This window comes from Anolis carolinensis, chromosome 1, assembly GCF_035594765.1.
Source record: "Anolis carolinensis isolate JA03-04 chromosome 1, rAnoCar3.1.pri, whole genome shotgun sequence".
Classification (NCBI taxonomy): Eukaryota; Metazoa; Chordata; class Lepidosauria; order Squamata; family Dactyloidae; genus Anolis; species Anolis carolinensis.
In genome coordinates, this window is record NC_085841.1 from 290,742,951 (window position 1) to 290,763,642 (window position 20,692).

General features: G+C 39.3%; 1 protein-coding gene across 13 annotated transcripts in view; it reads right to left on the minus strand.

The window, feature by feature from the left end:
- The window catches only part of shank2 (SH3 and multiple ankyrin repeat domains 2), a 405,147-nt gene that overhangs the window by 183,792 nt on the left and 200,663 nt on the right, over window positions 1–20,692 (minus strand). The window contains exon 1 of one of the 13 annotated variants that reach the window (XM_062967840.1): window positions 16,575–17,315. The exons of the other annotated variants lie outside the window; for them this stretch is intronic. Coding sequence (XP_062823910.1) covers window positions 16,575–16,641 — 67 coding nt within the window. The 5' untranslated portion in view covers window positions 16,642–17,315. Of the gene's footprint in view, window positions 1–16,574; window positions 17,316–20,692 lie in introns of those variants that run through there. 13 annotated transcript variants of the gene reach the window in all.

Here is a 20,692-nt window from a genome sequence, read left to right on the forward strand (position 1 = left end):
CCCATGGAACAACCATACGTCATCTCACGGTCTCTGTGGGTGACCATTTCTTAAGTGTTCAGAAACGCGGCAAAAACTGCATGTGATGAAGTCATTGCACTTTGCTAGTAGAGAGCTCAAGTACTGCAAATAATACTTTGATCTTTAGCAAAGAATTCTAAGCACCTAATGAAATGACAGATTCAAGGATTTTACTGGATAAAGTCACAAGTTAAACTGGCATTAAAAAGTTGTACTATGATGTCTAGAAACACTGAGTGATATTTTAAAAATAAGTCTTCAGCCAACTAAACCCCTAAAAAGCACTTTCCTTTTCCTCTTTGATTTTCAGAATTTTTGCCTAATGAAGAACTTGGAAAGCTTACATGATGTATTTTGTGCATTTTACCTGGCATAATAAAGTATCACTGTTTTGTGGACTTTGGACTTAGTTGTATTTTGATGCAAACAAAATTTGGATTAGATAAGCCGCTTTGGTCCAGCTATATTCTGCCAGCGTTCCTCAATGGGCCCAAAGGTCAAATAATATATTTTAAAACCAAGGGCGACTCTTAACTAAACAGAACTTGGGTAAAGTTAAGACACACAGGACACGGAAGGGCAGAAGAAACTAGACAACATTCTTAAGTATATAGATACATCAACAAATCAGGATTGTCCATGCCATCATAATTCTAATTACTATATATGACTGAATGAACAATCTCAACTTTAGTATTCAGTGTTATATCTTTACACTTGAGGATCTTGTCTTGTTTTTTCACTGCTGCCCTTCCAAATCCTATGTTTTTTTCCCTATATTTTAATTTATTTCCAAGTTTCCAAGGCTAAATATGCCAAACAACGACTATACTGGGAATTGGCAATGTGCGTATAGGAGCAGATGATATTGGGGTAACAACTTTCAGAAACAATGTCAGTGACACCATAGCTAACATTTGATAATACAGTAAGAACCCAATATCTCTGGGGTTCCTGATCAGATCACAGTTAACTGAAAACATGGATATGATCAAACTCCTTCTAAATTACCTGATTTCTAGTTCCAGTATAACATAAAGTTGAAAATGACATAGAGATATCCTAGAGAAGTATCCAGGGGAAATATACCACAGAATTTCTAAGAGGACCTAGTGAATTCTTGAGAGGCCATTTTCCTCAGGTGTGGGCAAGTGAAACATGGTTATGGGGATGTTACTGTACTGTGCAGAAGAAAGCACAGGTAAACAATTTCTAACTGTTCCTCTTTTTTGCCATGAATGTCCTATGATGAAACTATTGAAAATGAATCAAAAGACAGTGCCAGAAGATGACACTCTGAGGTCAGAAAGTAGTTGGGGATATACTTGGGAAGAGCAGAGGACAAGAACAACCTATGCTGTGGCTAATGACGCAATTGGGCCCAAATCAAAAGGATATTCAGCTACTGATGTGCTCAGAGATTAAAGGAAAATCTGAAACTGCAATAGACATATTATACATATATGGAACATGAGAAGTCTGAATCAGAGTAGTCTAGACATCATAAAATGGAATGTATAAACATTGTAACACTTGGGATAAGCATGCTGAAATTGATAGTAATCGGATAGTTTCAGTCAGACAACTAGACACGAGTTTTACTCAGGTAATGAATATCTAAGAAGAAATGAAGTAGCAGTAATAGTGAGTAATAGAAAAATATTGAAAATCCACTGAAGGCACAGTTGGTGGGGGGCATGAGGGGACTAATTGGCACACTTTTCCAATGCCATTATCATTCCATCAACCTTAACTACCAACTCTTACAACCACGGTGTCTGCTTAGAAGTCTTCCCCATTTGTTTACTGGAATTAATTCCCAATGTGTGTGTATAGGACAGATTGTGTGCAGCCTTAGTTATTCCTACGAGGGCTCAATAGCAACAGCTGTTTTAATCTTGTTTGTACATTCAATACAGATAATTTCTGGGGCAGCACAAATAAACATGAGCTTTCATAGCCCAATGTTGTTTGATCATTTTGGTAGAGCACTATCCCTCCAGCCTGGTCTGAGAGGAGGAGATTCAAGTTTCCCCCCTTTCCCTTCTTTTTGGGGTATATGCCTACTACATAGGCTAATTGTATGGGCACTGCATCATTTTCGGGATCTTTTAAATCTGCCTTAAGAGGCTGTTGCACAGCCAGATCTGGGCTGCAATGAGTGTCCAAGGCTTTGGAGGTACACATACAGTTGGTTTAAAATTTCGGAGAAGTCAAAAATAGGGCAATATGAAAAAATGCATCAGTGCACATGGACCAGCATTATGAGTACAGACAGAAAGAAATAGCAAGCTTTTTTCTTTGAAGAGTTCTTGGAGAAAGCTGATAAATAACAAGCTAATTCTAAAACAAGTCCAGTGACATTTGCCATCGCTTGATATAGTGTGCATCGACAATCCTGAAGGTAAATTTATAAAACCTCTGCATTCATTCTGACAAAGTCTGTGTTCCTTGAAATTATGATTGGAGTGTTGGGAACAGCCAGCTACAGCAGCACACTGGTTTCTAGCGGAGGCATGATCTCAGAGTTCTATTATAGTACTGGAAGTGGGTGGGAGGAAAAGCAAAATGCAGTTACAGGCAAAACTGTTCAGCTACCTAACATCTATAAAGCAAGCATTCATCTGTGATTATTTCAACCCACCTTTTAAAGGGCATTTGCAGGTCATTGATTATCTCTGGGAAGTGGGGAAGAGAGGAGCCAAGAGGATAAGGCAGGAATATTGTAAAGCTTTTACTCGTATCCAATATATTTTTAAACCAGACAAACATCCTGCCTTTCTCTTTAAAATACAGTTCATACAGGGTATATGGAACAAATATTTCCTCTTCTTCTCCCCTCTCTTGCTTTTTGGAACATCTCACTTCAGGAAGATATGCTACCGAGCCCAATTCAAAGTGCTGGTTTTGACCTATAAAGCCCTAAACGGTTCCGGCCCAATCTACTTGTATGAACGTATCTCCTCCTATGAGCCAGCAAGATCCCTGAGATCATCTGGAGAAGCCCTGCTCTCAGTCCCACGTGCCTTGGAGGCGCAGCTGGTGGGAACGAGGTACAGGGCCTTCTCGGTGGTGGCTCCCCGGCTGTGGAACACCCTCCCAAGAGAGATGCGTCAAATTCCAACCCTGTTGGGCTTCAGAAAAGCCCTAAAACATGGCTGTGTGCCCAGGCTTTTAATCAATAAATGGTGAAAATGACACAGACTGAACTATAAACAAAGCACGAGGAAAAACGGATCTGATTTTATGTTTGAAATGTATATTTTTAATTCATAATGTATTTTAATAGTTTTAACTGTTTTATGTGCTGTTTTATATTGGTTTGTATGGGCATCTAATTGTTGCCACTGTTGTAAGCCGCCCTGAGTCCCTTTTTGGTTAGCCTACCAAAGGTATGAGAATAAGAAGGATTTTGAAAACCATTTGTATCACATGATATTAATAAAATTACTTCTGGTGTTCCATATGACCAGAAATCCTGAGACGGCTGTGTAAATAAATTAAAATCTCCCCCTTTCCATCCTCAAATAGCGAAAAACTCACAGAAAATTGTTCCTATTCCATAAATGCAAAGCTTTGTTTAAAGACATTTCTGAAATGTCCCCTTCTTTACTTTCTCTTTTTTATTTTACAGTTCTGAAGTTCAACCCAACCCAGCCACAACATGCGGAGACATACAACTTGCAGCCCTGGAACAAATGTGGACCACATTGCTGAATTACAAGGCATCTTTGTTTCTCTCAGGTTCTGCTCCCACACACCCTTGAAATGTATGTGTGGGGTGAGTGGGAAATGGACATTTCATGCTTGCTATAAAAAGGACTCACAAGAGTGTCGGAAGGACGCACTGTCAACTACAGAAGCTCAATCAGCAATAATAATCAGAGAGGAGCATTTAGCCATCTCAATAATAATAATAATAATAATAATAATAATAATAATAATAATAATAATAATAATAATAATAATAATAAAACACTTTATTTATATTCTCCCTATCTTCCCAAGGGGACTCAGGGCGGATCACAGTACACATACACAGCAAACATTCAATGATGTTTTGAACAAACAGGACAGAACAGACAGAAAGGAGGTATGTTGTGTCAAAGCTTTGGTGCCTTGAAGGCTGTGCTCGGATAAAGCCACAGGGGAGTGCTGTTGCTCCATTCTGTATGACAGTGGTTCTCAACCTGGGGTCCTCAGAAGTGTTTGGCCTTCAACTCCCAGAAATCCTAACAGCTGGTAAACTGGCTTGGATTTCTGGGAGTTGTAGGCCAAAAACATTTGGGGACCCCAGGTTGAGAACCACTGCTCTATGAGGAAGAACCAACAGGTCTTCCTCCTTTCTTTTGGTCACCAATATTTCTAGTCTTTTTCTTTTATGGTGTCGTAAAATACCTCCCCCACTTATTACAGTAGCTAATTTATCTAATTACAGCTCTAAGCTGTTTTCGAACTGCTTAGGTAAACAGTGGGCTGGTCTTGACAGTTGGGTGCTCACCCTGACTGGGCTTTGAACTGACCACCTTTCGGTTGGTAGATCTTATTACTGAAGAGGATTTACCAGCTGTGCTAAAGCAGAGCTCCTCTAGTGCCTACTCAAATTATAAAACTAGCCTAGTCTCCAGTTGTTGGATGTCCTCAAAAATGCACATACTGCTGTTCCATCATAACTACTGGTATTTTAAAATCCAGTTTTTTCTCACTTTTTAAAAAATGAACTATGACTGAAACATTGTAATTCAAATGTGGGAGATCCTCCATACCACACACACACATACAGTCCGGTGCTGTGTCTATCCCACTATTTTATTTCTTCTTTATAGTCGTTTCCAAAAGTTGAGAAGTTTTTCTACAGAAGCCCAACAACAACTCCTTTCCTTGAAAAATATTTATTTAAAAAATAGGAGGCAGAGAATAATACCCACAGAGAACGATATATCCCACCCAGGTTAAATAAGGAATGCAAATGGAGGGGGAGGGAAAGAAAGGGAACTTGCGGTTTTCTTTTTGGTTAAATTCGATTGCTATTACAGAAAGGTAATCTTACAATAGGCCTTAGATAGGAGAGGAAGGGAGGAAAACACCAAATCCCAAAATTAAGGCTCTTTGAGGCTGAGTCAACCACCGAAAGATTTTAAAGTATTTTTTAAAGTAAAGCAATGAGAAGAGAAATAATCCTAGATCCCCTTCTCCTCGAAGCCCCCACATGTGCTCTGGCGCCAAGCCCGGTGCAACCCATCCCACATCTTGCAAAGTTCTAGTCCCTCCCTTCCATTCCCCTTAAAATAAAATAAAAATAAAATAAAAAGATTTAAATGAAAAGATGCCAAGCAGACAAAGAAATAAAGCACTTTGCAAGGCAAGCAGGCAGGTACTGAGGCCAGCAAGAGGCTACAAGCGCGCTGGCCAGAGCAGTAGCACAACCACCCACACCCAGCAGCTCCAAAGGACACGCCTGCAATGAGCCCTTTGGGGGCGTTCACCCCATTAAATAGGCACAGCCTTGTGTGGCAACATCAGGACGTTCAGGTCCTCTGATTGGCCAAAATTGGATCAGACCACCAGGAAATGCTTCCAGGGATGCAAGTTCGAGGATGCCAGATTGAGACTGTAAAATGGATGTGATACTACTGATCATAGCACATTTGTAAGAAACTGTGATGCTATCAAAGAAGTCTGAGGTTGCGCATTATCATGGTGTAACTGGATTGCATCCAGCTTTTTCTATGGTCCTTTCTTCTTGAAGTTTCTTGAAGTTTCTGGAGTGATATAGTGTAGTGGTCATTGTTCACTGTTATCCCACACTCCAGGAAACCAAGCAAAATCAGCTCCTTTTAATCACAGAAGAAATTCCCCATAATCTTTTGTGCTGAGCATTGGCTTTTGAATTTATCTGGTCTATGGGAGGTGGAATGCTGCCACTCCAGGAACTGATTCTTGATCTCTGGCTCATATAGAAATGTCTAGGTCTCATCACTAATGCAAAAATTCCTGAAAAAGGTGTCCTCATGGGCTTCAGTTCACTAACTGGGAGTCAGTGAACTGAAATGGACTGGAATGGGCCACTTCACAAAAGATGACCACCAGATCTACTACTGCGGACAAGAGGAACAGCGAAGAAATGGAGTAGCCTTCATAGTTAATAATAAAGTTGCGAAAGCAGTGATTGGATACAACCCAAAAAATGATAGAATGATTTCAATTTGAGTGCAAGGCAAGCCGTTTAACATCACAGTGATCCAAATATATGCCCCAACCACAGCTACTGAAGAAGCAGAATTAAATAAGTTCTATGAGGATCTGCAGCACCTACTGGATAACACACCAAAAAGAGACATTATTCTCATTACAGGAGATTGGAATGCTAAGGTGGGCAGTCAAATGATAACCGGGATCACAGGCAAGCATGATCTGGGACAACCAAATGAAGCAGGATGTAGGCTTATAGAATTTTGCCAGGAAAACTCAATGTGCATAACAAACACTCTCTTCCAACAACCTAAAAGACGGCTTTACACATGGACTTCACCAGATGGTCAACACCGAAATCAGATTGACTATATCCTTTGCAGCCAAAGGTGGCGGACATCCATCCAGTCAGTGAAAACAAGACCTGGAGCTGACTGTAGTTCAGATCACGACCTTCTTATTACAAAATTTAGAATCAGACTAAAGAGAATGGGGAAAATACACAGACCAATTATACATGATCTCACAAATATTCCTAGTGAATATGCAGTGGAGGTGAAGAATAGATTTCAGGGACTAGATTTAATAAATAGAGTTCCAGAAGAACTATGGACAGAAGTCCACAACATTGTTCAGGAGGCAGCAACAAAGTACGTCCCAAAGAAAAAGAAAAACAAGAAGGCAAGATGGTTGTCTGCTGAGACACTGGAAGTAGCCCGAGAAAGAAGGAAACCGAAAGGAAACAGCAATAGGGGGAGATACGCCCAATTAAATGCACAAGAAGAAGAAGAGACAAAGAACTATTTTTAAACAAGCAATGCGTGGAAGTGGAAGAAGACAACAGAATAGGAAGGACAAGAGACCTCTTCCAGAAGATCAGAAATGTAGGAGGCAAATTTCAGACAAAAATGGGCATGATCAAAAACAATGATGGCAGGGACTTAACAGAAGCTGAAGAGATCAAGAAAAGATGGCGAGAATATACAGAAGATCTGTATAGGAAGGATAATAATATAGAGGATAGCTTTGACGGTGTGGTGAGTGAATTAGAACCAGACATCCTGAGGAGTGAGGTTGAATGAGCCTTAAGAAGCATTGCTAATAACAAGCATCAGGAGACGACGGGACCACAGCTGAGTTGTTTAAAATCTTGGAAGGTGATGCTGTCAAGGTGATGCATGCCATATGCCAGCAAATATGGAAAACACAAGATTGGCCATCAGATTGGAAAAAATCAGTTTATATCCCCATACCAAAAAAGGGAAATGCTAAAGAATGCTCAAATGTACAGTGGCACTTATTTCCTATGCCAGTAAGGTAATGCTCAAGATCCTGCAAGGCAGACTCCAAAAATACATGGAGCGAAAGTTGCCAAATGTCCAAGCTGGGTTCAGAAAAGGCAGAGGAATGAGAGACCAAATTGCCAATATCTGCTGGATAATGGAGGAAGCCAGGGAGTTCTGGAAAAACATCTACTTCTGCTTTATTGACTAGTCTAAAGCTTTTGACTGTGTGGATCATAATAAACTGTGGCATGTTCTTGGTGGTATGGAGATACCAAGTCACCTTGTCTGTCTCCTGAGAAATCTGTATAAAGACCAAGTAGCCACAGTAAGAACAGATCACGGAACAACAGACTGGTTCAAGATTGGGAAAGGAGTACGGCAGGGCTGCATACTTTCACCCTCCCTATTCAACTTGTACGCAGAACACATCATGCGACATGCGGGGCTTGACGATTCCAAGGCCGGAGTTAAAGTTGCTGGAAGAAACATTAACAACCTTAGGTATGCAGATGATACCACTCTGATGGCCGAAAGTGAGGAAGAGCTGAGGAGCCTTATCACCAAGGTGAAAGAAGAAAGTGCAAAAGCTGGTTTGCAGTTAAACATCAAGAAAACCAAGTTAATGGCAACTACACCTATTGATAACTGGCAAATAGGAGGGGAAAACGTGGAGGCAGTGACAGACTTTATATTTTTAGGCGCGAAGATCACTGCAGATGCAGACTGCAGCCAGGAAATCAGAAGACGTTTACTTCTTGAGAGGAGAACAATGGCCAACCTTGATAAAATAGTGAAGAGCAGAGACATCACACTGGCAACAAAGGTCCGCCTGGTCAAAGCAATGGTATTCCCCATAGTAACCTATGGTTGCGAGAGCTGGACCATAAGGAAGGCTGAGTGAAGGAAGGTAGATGCTTTTGAACTCTGGTGCTGGAGGAAAATCGTGAGAGTGCTTTGGACTGCAAGAAGATCCAACCAGTCCATCATCCAGGAAATAATGCCCGGCTGCTCACTGGGAAGGATATTAGAGGCAAAGTTGAAGTATTTTGGCCACATCATGAGAAGTCAGGAAAGCTTGGAAAAGATCATGATGCTGGGGAAAATGGAAGGAAAAAGGAAGAGAGGCCGACCAAGGGCGAGATTGATGGACGGTATTCTTGAAGTGACTGGCTTGACCTTGAAGGAACTTGAAGGGGTGGTGACGGCTGACAGGGAGCTCTGGTGTGGACTGGTCCATGAGGTCACGAAGAGTTGGAAACGACTATGTGACTGAGCAGCAGCAGAGCAGCATGGGCTTCAAATGCTGCCAAGAGCTCTAAACACATATACAGTGCCTTCTTTGTCAAATCAGCTGTTAATTGATGAAGAACCCACTTAGTATACACATTCCAGGATAATCTGCTCAACAGCACCTATGACTGTAGCTAGTCTCTTAAACAGTCATGTGTAAATCATGTCACCCACACTCCTTTAGTTTTCACTAATGACTGATGTCACTGACTTTCAATTACATGTCTTAAACACTGGCTTTGTCTTCTGTAAACCTTTCACCCATCTTAGCACATTTCTGAACCTTTTGACAATAGCAGTACATCCTTCTTTGTTGAAAAACTCCATGACTGCTCTTTGTTTCTGTTTCATAGACATGATTATGTAACACCCAGAAATACAGAAAAGGAATAGTAAGAATTATTCTATCTTGTAGTGCAATTGTATCAATTTGAGTTAATAATTTCAGGGAAATTGGCACACAGGTATTACTTTCAATATGACCCTTGACATTATTACATTTGTTAATGCTCAAAGTGTTCAAAAGTGGTTAACAATTGTTCAAAATCATTCAGTTGGTTTATTATTGAAAACTCATGCTGCTTTGGGTTAACTCTGCAACCCTACAAATCCATTAATACATTGTTGCTGCGTCAAATTGTATCCAGATTTGGGAAACAGTGCTCTTCTGGCTTTGTTCATATTTAAAATCCTGTGTTTTTTTTCTACTGCTGTCTCTGTTTATCACTTTTGTCCTGCAAGACCTTGGGGGGAAATGCATCAGTCCAGCCTTCAGTATGTGAAACTCTCAATATAATTCGGCTTCTTACAAAGTTCAAGTTCAAATATATCAGTCTGGTCCTTTCCCCTATTTCTCCCTTGTTCAGATTGATGCCACTGACGCATATATCAGTTTCCCTTCAATGACTTTTCTCTCTGCCTCTTACATTTTTAATTTTTAAAATTAAAAGCACAGCAAATTGTACTATCTTGCTCCACACATGATGAAAAAAAGAAGTATGCAATAATGTGTTCAAAAAGACTTATTAGTATCTAAGAATCATCAATCTCATCAATTTTCAAATATTGTTGAAACAAAAAGTCTTGGAGTGAATTGAATATTACTCTTAAAACTGACCTAGATGAAAATTCATATCATTTTGTTAGAGAAGTTGGGTCCAGTTATCTAAAAAGATATCTTATAATGCTAGGAAGATGTTCAAATATTTTGCTTTTCAAAACCCCTGTTATGCTTGCACTTGCTACTCCATTACCAAGTTTCAAGGGGGGGGGGGCATGCAAAGCAATTGATATATTTCAAAAGACCACAACATTTACACATGTTGAGTTTATTTAAGAAAACATGGGTTGTTAAGCATTGTTTCTGTCTTTGATTTCCTCCTCTCTGTCATTTGTGCTGCAGTCCATTTTAGCAGCAGCGTGTGAGTCGCCAAGGAAACTACTGTGGGCTGATCTTTGATTGGGTGTGTTGACAGTGTTGTCAGGAGTTGTGGGCAAAGTTTAGTGGTTTATTATGAAGGAAACACTCCAAATAGTAGTCTTATATTCTGTCGCTGCAGGGGGAATATTAAGGAAGCAGAATATTAGGAGGAAGTCTGAATATACCCACACTAACTGAACTATAAGTGATGGAGGCAGCACTCATTAAGTAAGGAAAGGGGAAAAAACAATGCTGCACATATCTGGGGAATGTCTATGTTGGCTCTCTTGCTGATGCGTGCCTTTAAGCCATTTCTGTTTATGCTGACCCTAAGGAAAACATACCATGGGAAGGGGGATTGTTGGAAGAATTTGTTTGGGGGTGAGGGTGGAGTGGCCCTTGCTTTCTTCTGTGGTTGAGAGCGCGTGACTTGTCCATGGTCACCTAGTGGGTTATCAAGGCTGAGCAGGGATTTGGCTAATAGTCTACAAATACTGAGCATATTTGGGACTCTATGTTTTAAGAACTTGAGAAAGATCCTTTGCATGGGCTATAGCTGCCATACTACCTAGGGGATTTTGAGAGATGGAACTCCCAGAAGTAATGTTGCCAAGCTTATGAGTGTGTGTGCATTTTATATCTTTTTTAAAATGCAGAATTATTGTGCTTAAGTCACAATTTGGGAACTAGACAAATATGCATGCCGCTTATAGAACAAAATCCAATCAAACAGCTTTCAAGAATCATAAAGCATAGTCCCTGGATATTCTAAAATATACTGAATATATAAATATTCAAAATCAGCAAGCAGTCTAACATATTCATTTTAAATTATGAAACAAAACTTGTCTCAAAATGCATTTGTTTATTGTTAGCTGAGGAAAAATTATTCTTAGGTATTTCCAAACTGCAGCAACAGCATCACAAAAGGAGATAGTCAAGATGACTGGATCACCTTTGATCTCCCTCCAGCTTCTTCATCTACCTTACCCCTGCATCAAGATACCCCATAACCTTTTTTAATCTCAGATTTTTTCCTGTTTTTGTTCAGCCATTATCTTATTAAGATGTTTTAAATAATAGCATCCTTTGTGGGGCTTGCAGATGGTCATTGCATCCTTTGAGTAATAATAATAATAATAATAATAATAATAATAATAATAATAATAATAATAATAATAATAAACTTTATACCCCGCCACTATCTCCCCAACGGGGACTTGGGGCGGCTTACATGGGGCCATGCCCAGAGCAATACAATATAACACAATATAAATAGAACAACAAATCAAAACACATTGAACAATACAATAAATGATAATATACACTACATACGCAAAATCAGAAGAACAATAGAACAAGGGCGTGCCACATGAACACTAAGTTAAAACTCGGGGTGAGAAAAGAAATACGAGTAAAAACCACAGAGAACAGGGTCATAACGTAGTGGTGCAATCTGGAGGACAGATATTGGAGGAGAGCAGCAGAGAGGATGTATGTAGTAATTACTCTCCAAAAGCACAACGGAAGAGCCATGTTTTCAGGTCTTTCTTAAAGGCTGCTAATGTGGGAGCTTGCCTAATCTCACTGGGCAGTGAGTTCCACAATTGGGGGCCACAGCAGAAAAGGCTCTCTCCCTTGTTCCCACAAGGCGGGCCTGAGATATCGGCAGTGGGGACAGGAGAGCCTCCCCTGACGATCGAAGGGATCGGGCAGGTTTATGATAGGAGATACGGTCACGAAGGTAGGTGGGTCCCAAACCGTTTAGGGCTTTATAGGTGATGGTCTGCACCTTGAATTGGGACCGGAAAATAAACAGCAGTATGTATTGTTCAGAGATCACGCCCACCCCCACCCTGCTCACAGTATCAGGATTTCACAGGGATTAAGACACTGCCTCCTCCCTCTTTCCCATGTATACCCCCTCCCCTTGCACACCACACAAAAGAAAGTGCTGACCCTTTATCTTTTTTCACTTCTCTCTTTTCCTGCCAAAATCAAATTACAGATGCTGCTGAAGTGCTTCCTCATTCCTGCCTATTGTAAATGGCTTTTTTTTTTTTTGCTCTGTGAGGCACAACTTGCTATACCAGGCACAAATGAAGTAGTTGGTTTTGCATCAACTGCCAAGTCAACTTCAACTCCCATGACTCTATGAACAAGAGACCTCTATGCACCCTGTTATCAACAGTCCTGCAAAGGTCTTGCAAGCTCAGGGATGGGGCTTCCTTGGCTGAGTCTACCCATCTGTAATGCAGGCTTCCCCTTGTCCTACTTCTTTCTATCTTATCAAGCATCACCATCTTTTCTAATAACTGAAGAGGTACCAGTAATCACTTGCTTTCATCTGTAAGCACTAGTCATGCTCTGTTTTTTTTTCCAATGAGAGAGAAGTTTATTCTTATTGGGCAAATATTTTTTAAATAGGAAGGAGTGAAGAAGCACGATTGCTGCCTTCATTCACCTTCAGTAAAAGAATTCCATTGTCAAAATGGGGTGAGGAGAGGAGGAATAAGAAATTTTATCACTGCAGGCGCACAGAGCTCTTCCGTGAGTTTTTATCAGCATCCATGTCCACTCCTGCCCACTGCATAATGTAATAAAAATTTTTAAAATATGTTTTAAAAAACCAGGGGATGGATGTAATGCAGGGTAATATGAACCTCCAAGGTCCTACAAGCAGCATGGGAAGCTCCAATACTTAGCAGTTGCTACTCCTGCTGTAAAATAATGACAAATTGCAAATATGTTTTACATTAATGGTCTTGATTTCAAATATTTTTGTTATGACTCTGATGCTTTCTTAAGGTTTTTTTTTTTTTTTTTGCAAGCTTTAGTCAGAGGTGTTTGCCATTTCCTCCCTGCAATGTGTCCAAGGTTATCTGGTCATTTTCCATGGCTGAGCTGGGATTCAAATCCCAGTCTCTCTCAATTCTAGTCCAGCACTAAAACCACTACACCACACTGGCTTATTTTAAATGTACATCATCATTTTTAAGATTGTGCAGGTGAACAGCACTTAGATTTTATACCATTTAATAAGAATGCTTTTATCTGTATAGAAAAAGCCTTTGCAATAAGCAACTTACTTTGAGGGTTTTTTTAAAAGGAAAAAACAAACAAACTGAAATTACCAGTCAAAATCTCAAAGGAAAATGCAGTTCTGATGTCTTTGTTAAGCGTTTTATGCAAATACTTTCATGCAAGAAAAAATACACACATTTCACAGGGATCAAATGTAATGTTCACACCTTCCTTTACTGTGTGGAGCTTTCAGCATGAGTTATGCCGTGAAATGGCATATGTGCTGTCACCACACAACTAGTGCACATGCAAATCCAGAGATTATTTGTGCACATGCATCACTACACACAGACCGTTACCGAGCACACACACAACAGGTTATAACCAACGATGTCCATGCATCAGCAGACTGGACTCTGTTAGTAAAGCAAATTCTCTTTCTTCCCTGCAATCCTCCCATCTGTTCCAGATGGGAAAGTTCAGCCACATACACAGAAGTCCTTGTGTGATGCTAGATGACACCCCAGACACTTAATTTATTTGATTAGTGGGATATCCATATCTATACAGAAGGGCAACCCAACACATTGAGAAGAATGGTATCCAGTAAGGATTTCTCCAGCAGGGCAAAGAAAGAACCTCTTTAAAAAGCATCTGCTACAACATGCATTTTTCATGTTAGCTCTAGCACTGAACAATACATTTTGTATAATTTATTTTCAAAGCCGTATGTTTTCACACAATAAACAAGTGCAACTTCTCCTTCATTTTAAGAAACATATTCTCCACAAATGTCATCCAAATTCATTTATTTTTCCATAATCTCCATAAATGACTGTATTTTTCTTTTTGTTCCATTATTAGAGTGTCCAGAATTGGGGGAAAACCCTACCCGTTTCTGCCTTAGAAACTATAAACTACTGAAGCGAACATCTGCTGTTTATTTTAATCTTAGAGCAGTTAATTGTACCTGAATATGGCACTGCTAGAGATACAAAGGGATAATGCCATCTATTGGATATTAATGTGAATGAAGACTACAGAGTCAAGATTAACTCCCACAATTGGATCACCTCTTCCAACATCTCATTGTAACTGAACAGCTTGTATTGGCAACGTCCCATTATTCCCCAAGTCAAATGTTTTCAAGCTGAACATGCTAATTATGCCACTCCAACAGTCAAGAAAAGATAGACAAACTCTGATTTTAAAATGTTTTTTTAAAAAATGAAACATGTTAACAAAGCATACATGAATCAGGGTCACCATTTAGGGGCAAAATTGCATATAATTATCTATCTATCTATCTATCTATCTATCTATCTATCTATCTATCTATCTATCTCCTTATTGCTCCAAAATAAGTCCCAAGGGCAGCATTGCAGGTCAACCCTGTACAGTTGGAGGAGATGCCTTAACACATCCCGGGGTTCTTTTCTTCTTCTTCCAAACTCCCCCGTGTGGCAGAGCTAAAGGAGGAGATTCTTTTTTTCTTACATTGAGTTTCCATGACACTGAGTTTCAGCCAAAAAGGGAGGGAAAGAGGGGAGATTATCAAACCCCCCTACTCATGCATGGTTGCTTTGATTGGGATTAAACAACCATATGTTTACTTTAGAATAAAAAAGGGAATAATGTTTAGCAGAATGCAACACTGGTAATATGTAATTTAAATCTTAGCAATAAAATAAAAAAGAGATTCAGTTTTGGTAATCCAAATATCACACTAACTTGCTCCTCTTTGCTTAATTTTGGATAACTACAACCATCTGACTAGGAAATCAAAAATCCAAACACAGTCATTCAAATCTATTTCACCATTAGACTTACTTTAAAATGGTGGGGAAATCCATTATTTCATTACAAGTGATGAAACCATGAATTAATTGCATCTCATAGGATAAGGCTTTTTTTATATTTAAGGCACAGGTTATTCCTTTTACTAACCATAAAAGGCTATGAATCAGAGAAATACAACATGGTATGGATCCGCTTCATGCCACATGACAACGCGTTGCTTAAACACCTGCTTAAACACATAAATAATGCTTTACGGTACAGCAAAGGGAACTGAGGGGTGGAGACAAAAAGGTCTTTTAAGTCTGTACATTCAGAATTTGCTATAATATGAGAGATCTAACACAAAACATCCAGTACCAAATCTTTCAGATGCTTAGTTCAATTTTAAAAGACCACTATCTAAAAACACATCACCCAGACATAAGTTTACAGCCGGATAACATTACAGTGTATACAAGCACACCTACTAGAAAGCTATCATGCCTGAAATTCTATGAAAAATAGTCCTTTTCATTTGAAATACTGACTTTAAAGTTTGTTGTACATTTATATCTGCATAGATACAAGCGTCATTGGGGTTCCCAGAGAAGTAGATACAGGTTGAATTGCAATCTTTGTTATATATATTTTTTTAAGATAGTAAAACTGTGTATAAATATATTGTTGCCAATGTCAAATATTATCTCAAATATTTTAACTCCCCACTCAAATATTTTAACTCCCCAAAAGGATACTTTTGTATCCTGTCAATGTCTTTTGGTGTTATAAAAGAAAAGAAACAGAAAACAGAGGTGAAAGGTATTTATTGATCCTAGAATGTTCAGCTAAAAATATTCCCAAACAACTGTTCCTTCATTGGACAGACAGAACACACTGAACTTTAACTAATAAAAGAAAAAGGATTGTTCATGGGAATACAATGATATTGGGTTAAAAAATGACTCATGAGACAATTGAGATTTAATCAAATGTTATAATAATTTATCTTTGCTGATAAACTGAGAACAAGTGAATCACATTAAAAATGAACATTCATGCACACTTTGTATTTAATTAATATATATTAAATGACTATGTCACTCAAAAATACAACAATACATGAAATCATAGGCAGAATATGAGTGACTTTTGGCATTGAGCATGACATCTTTTTTTTAAAAAGAAGCAATGTCCTAGTATTTTAAAATGCAAATGTATTTTGAAACCTCATATAATATACATATATTTTAAAGCTCACTTCCTTATCTAATTATAAAACCGTCTATATCCTTGTTAGAATAAAAAGATCAAATAAATAGTTTAAAGAGCCACACCTGCAAGCCTAAACATACTGAGTTGGAAATGTAATTGAAATCCATGGAATTAAAGATATTGTTGGGAATTGAGTTCAAATTAACAAAATCAGTATACAGTACAAATCAGAACATATAGAGGACACATCACTATGATTTTTTTACATCTACATTTTAAAAGATCTTTACAACTGTTATTCACACAGACACAAACCACACACATTTATACTTTTTAAAATTACACAGTACCTCCAAAATGAACTTTCTTCTTGAATCTTGAATTTTCAGCCATGGTTTCTAACCTAGATATAACCATCTCAGTTGCATTGGCTGTGTTTTTGCTATCACCATCAAGACACAAAAAATAGTCCTCAATTTTCAAGTTACTTGAACTCAGTTGCTCACCCCTTGTTGTTTATTGTAGTGTGCCTTCAAGTCTATTGTAAAAATATCTTTCGGAAAAAAATAAGGAAAAGGCTTCGGACTTAAATCCATCAAGATGATCAGTGTGAGAAGAATTTCAGAGATCAAAATATAAATCAAGCACTCTATTATTTTATACAAGTTATGGGCTTAAGCAATGGAGTCCAGATCATTCCACTTTCACACTGTACCTAAAGGTTTCCATGGAAATGCATCAGTCACTAATCTAAATAAGTGCGGGTGAAGGATGCCTGAAAACCTAGAGCAATTATGCATGCCATTAGAGAGGAAAAAGAATGATTCAGCCCAGCTGTACTGTTTTACTAATAGCTATCGTTTCTACATTTTGGTTGTTCGACGCCAAACAAAAACTGCTCTTGCAGCTTTGAAAAGCCACTCTGCTTGCCCTGTCTCTAACACGCCCATAATAAAAATAACCTTGATGAGTGCATGCTAGGAGTTGAAACACTTCAGATGCAAATCTTCTCTCCTCCTACAAACGCCAAATACGCTAGCTTTGCCATGGCTTTTAACACTGTATGTTAATTTCCTTCTCTGAAGCATGAGGTTATTTTCAATTCACTATTACTATAAAAAAGAGTTGTTTCCTTCCTTGATCTAATTTATTGTTGAAGCTTAAAATTACTGTAAAAACATGACAAACAGAGACAGAATAGGTTAAGGATTACATGGATTAAATAGACATTATATATAAGAAAGAATATTTCAAAAGAAATATGGGGAAATGAAACATTAAACAATGTGAATTGGCCTGGACGACTTCCCGTGCAAAGGACGAAGGGGGCTGACAAGTGGTTGTGGCTTGGATCAGCATTCTCCTTCCCAGCAGATTTTGCACAGTTTGTTTGCCTGCTTTGATGAGAATTTGCGTTCAAAGCGCCAGCCCACCACCTATCCTATTTCCTTCTATATCCCCCTCTTGGAAGTTTGTATTGCCCTGCTTTGTTCATTTTGTTACAAAATTTAGGGCAATTGGTATGACCTGATATGGATCCTGGATCTCGGAATTAGAGTACCTCTGGTCACGGTATTTTGGTAACAGTATCAAAGGGGTCTCCTTTGTGATTCGGTGTGTGTGTGTGTGTGCGTACTGGAGGCAGGGCAGCACAGCTTAGAGGACACACACATTTAGGGCACTCCCTGGTGCCAAGGAAAGATGTCCAATGAGGGTCACATGCCCAAATGGTCTGATCCATTGAAAATCCATGGGTTCAGGCAGCAGGCGGGATATTCGTTTTCATTGATTAACAGGTGGGTAGATCGATGCCATACATCCAGGATCTGTGTGCTTGGGTGAACTCCATTTACAGCTCTAACTAATAAGGTTGTGGCCTTTATTGTTCCAATAATATCTGTGTCATGCATTTTCTTGGAAAGAAGGATCTTGCCCTGTGCACGCAACTGATATATAGTACAAAGTTAAAATATCAGTTGTTGGAAACGTCAGAAATAATAGAAAATTATGCTAAGAACATCTTTTGATGGCAATAACGACACCTGACCACCATAAAGATACCTGCCCACCATAAAGGTTCTCCTCGAATCCTTCTGGTGTGAGAAAATGACACCAGAGGAGACAGGAAGGGCAAGGAAAATCCCTCCTCACCACCACCATCCCGTCTCCTTGCGTGTCATTTTCTCATGCCAAGAAGATGCAAGGAGAACATTTATGGTGGCCAGATATCTTTTAAGAAAGTTTTAAGAGCTAAATTTGGAGCTTGGGGGGAAAGGGCAGATGCCATCCTGCTCCTCCAGGCTTTTCAAAGCACGAAGAAGTGAGACGGCTGTTGAGTCTTACCCCGGGGCTGTGGAATGGAGCGCAGTTACCTTCCCGCCAGAGCGGTACCTATTGATCTACTCACCTTGGCATGTTTTTGAACTGCTAGGTTGGCAGGAGCTGGAGCTAACAGCGGCTGCTCCCGCCGCTCCTGGGGTTTGAACCTGGGACCTTTCCGTCTCCAGCTCAGTGCTTTAATGCACTTTCCCTACAGAGTAACTTTCTCTGAATATTCCCCCATCCTTTCACTATTTATGTCCATCAATGGAGATAAACAGTGTGCCTTACAACAATGGAGATAAACAGTGTGCCTTACAACTGAAATATATTGAGAAAAAGAATCATAACCACTTGATGAAGCTAGTTAAAATTGAAAGTTTATTCTGAATGATAGTAGTGCTTTTTGGGAGCTGATCAATGAATTCAGGCTAAGAAAGTGCAGTGAATGAAGTGAAGTATGCCCTTTTCCTTGAAGTGTCGCAGTTCTCCAGTTTGGATTCCTCCAGTGTTTTTATTTGGTCGTGCTTCCCCCTCAGACTGGAGGCCAATGCAGTAGACTGTCAAGACACAGATTGGTGAAAGGAGCAGGAGAGGACATCTCTGGGGTCTAATGTCAAACTACATTTTGCAACAACAGAGGAGAGCGTTTTTTGAAACAGGGTCCTGAAAATATCAGGTAGCATATAGAAATGTACAGGCAGTTCCCAGGATACAGACAAGATAGAATCTGTAGGCTTGTTCATACACTGAATTTGTATGTAAGTCAGAATGTCTTTACAATATAAATCCAGCCAATTTTAAAAAAAATTGGCTAGCATAGGGAAGGGTTAACACCCCTGTAACGTTTGTTTTGCTGCCTGTGCTAAGAAGGTTTAATTTCACTTTCTGTCCCTGTGACAATTGGATTTTGAAAATTTTGGGTTGTGGAAACAAAGATTGGTGATAAAGCTTCAGTGGTGACCCCTTTTCCCTGCAATAACTCCTTCTAGGATTAATTCCCCTTCCTAGTGGAAGATCTCCTTTTACTTCCTGTTGTCTCACCCCCGTTTGCAAGTAGGAGTAATATGTAAGTCAGATGTTCACAACTCAGGGACTGCCTGTATAAGCTGACCTAATGTGTGGATTTTGATATGATTCATGGATAAGCTGAAGGTCCTGCAATGGAGAAGAAGAAACACCAGTGCTGCCTCAGGAAGCCAGTCACTCCTGGTCACACCACCACAATTTTCCTGCTGAGGCATTCTTTTAGGTTATGATGGGATGGACTAAGCTCTTGCTTTTTGCCACTCAGAGAAAGAGTGGTTCCTTTTTCATATAGGAATTATGGAGCAGTACTTACACTGGCCTGTAGATAAGTTAACCTAGCTTTTTTGATAAATTTTTCACTTAAAATTTCAAGACTTAAGCATGAGTAATATATCCACAGAGCATGTAGGCCTACTCCTAGAAATTCCAACTGGAAATGTGCAAACAGATAATACTCTACATTTGCTTTCATTTATTTCCTACCTGCACTGTTCCACTGATGACTGTAGGTATTTTAATAATTTAAGGTGTCACATCTTGATTATATTCCAAAGTGAATATATATATTTAGTCTAACTGATTGCTTTTTTGTTACTGAAATTGTGCATTTCCACTGTGATCTGGAAAATATATTTGTGACATTTCCTAATTTTAGAGTAGCACCAAATGGTAAATGTCAAGGTTTTAATAGCAGTGGTATATGAGGTCATCATTACAGCTTGGAGCAAGAAAAGCAACTCATGCTAAAGTGCCTTAGAGAAGCCAACACAACATGCATCCCCCTACCCCAGCACCAACATTGTTCACTGAAATATTTGCTACATTCTTTTCTAGAAGTATTTAAAATCTCAAATTATTTTTGTACATTAAAGGCTTGTATAAGCTTTTGTACTATGTACAAGGGACTAGTAAGCACAATAATACCTGCAGTTTTACAGTTGCAGTTCTCTATAGCAGACTATAAACAATAACCTCACAGAGAAGTGGTTCTTAATCTGTGGGTCCCTAGATGTTTTGGCCTTCAACTTCCAGAAATCCTAACAGCTGGGAAACTGGCTGGGATATCTGGAAGTTGTAGGCCAAAACACCTGGGGACCCACAGGTTGAGAACCACTGTCTT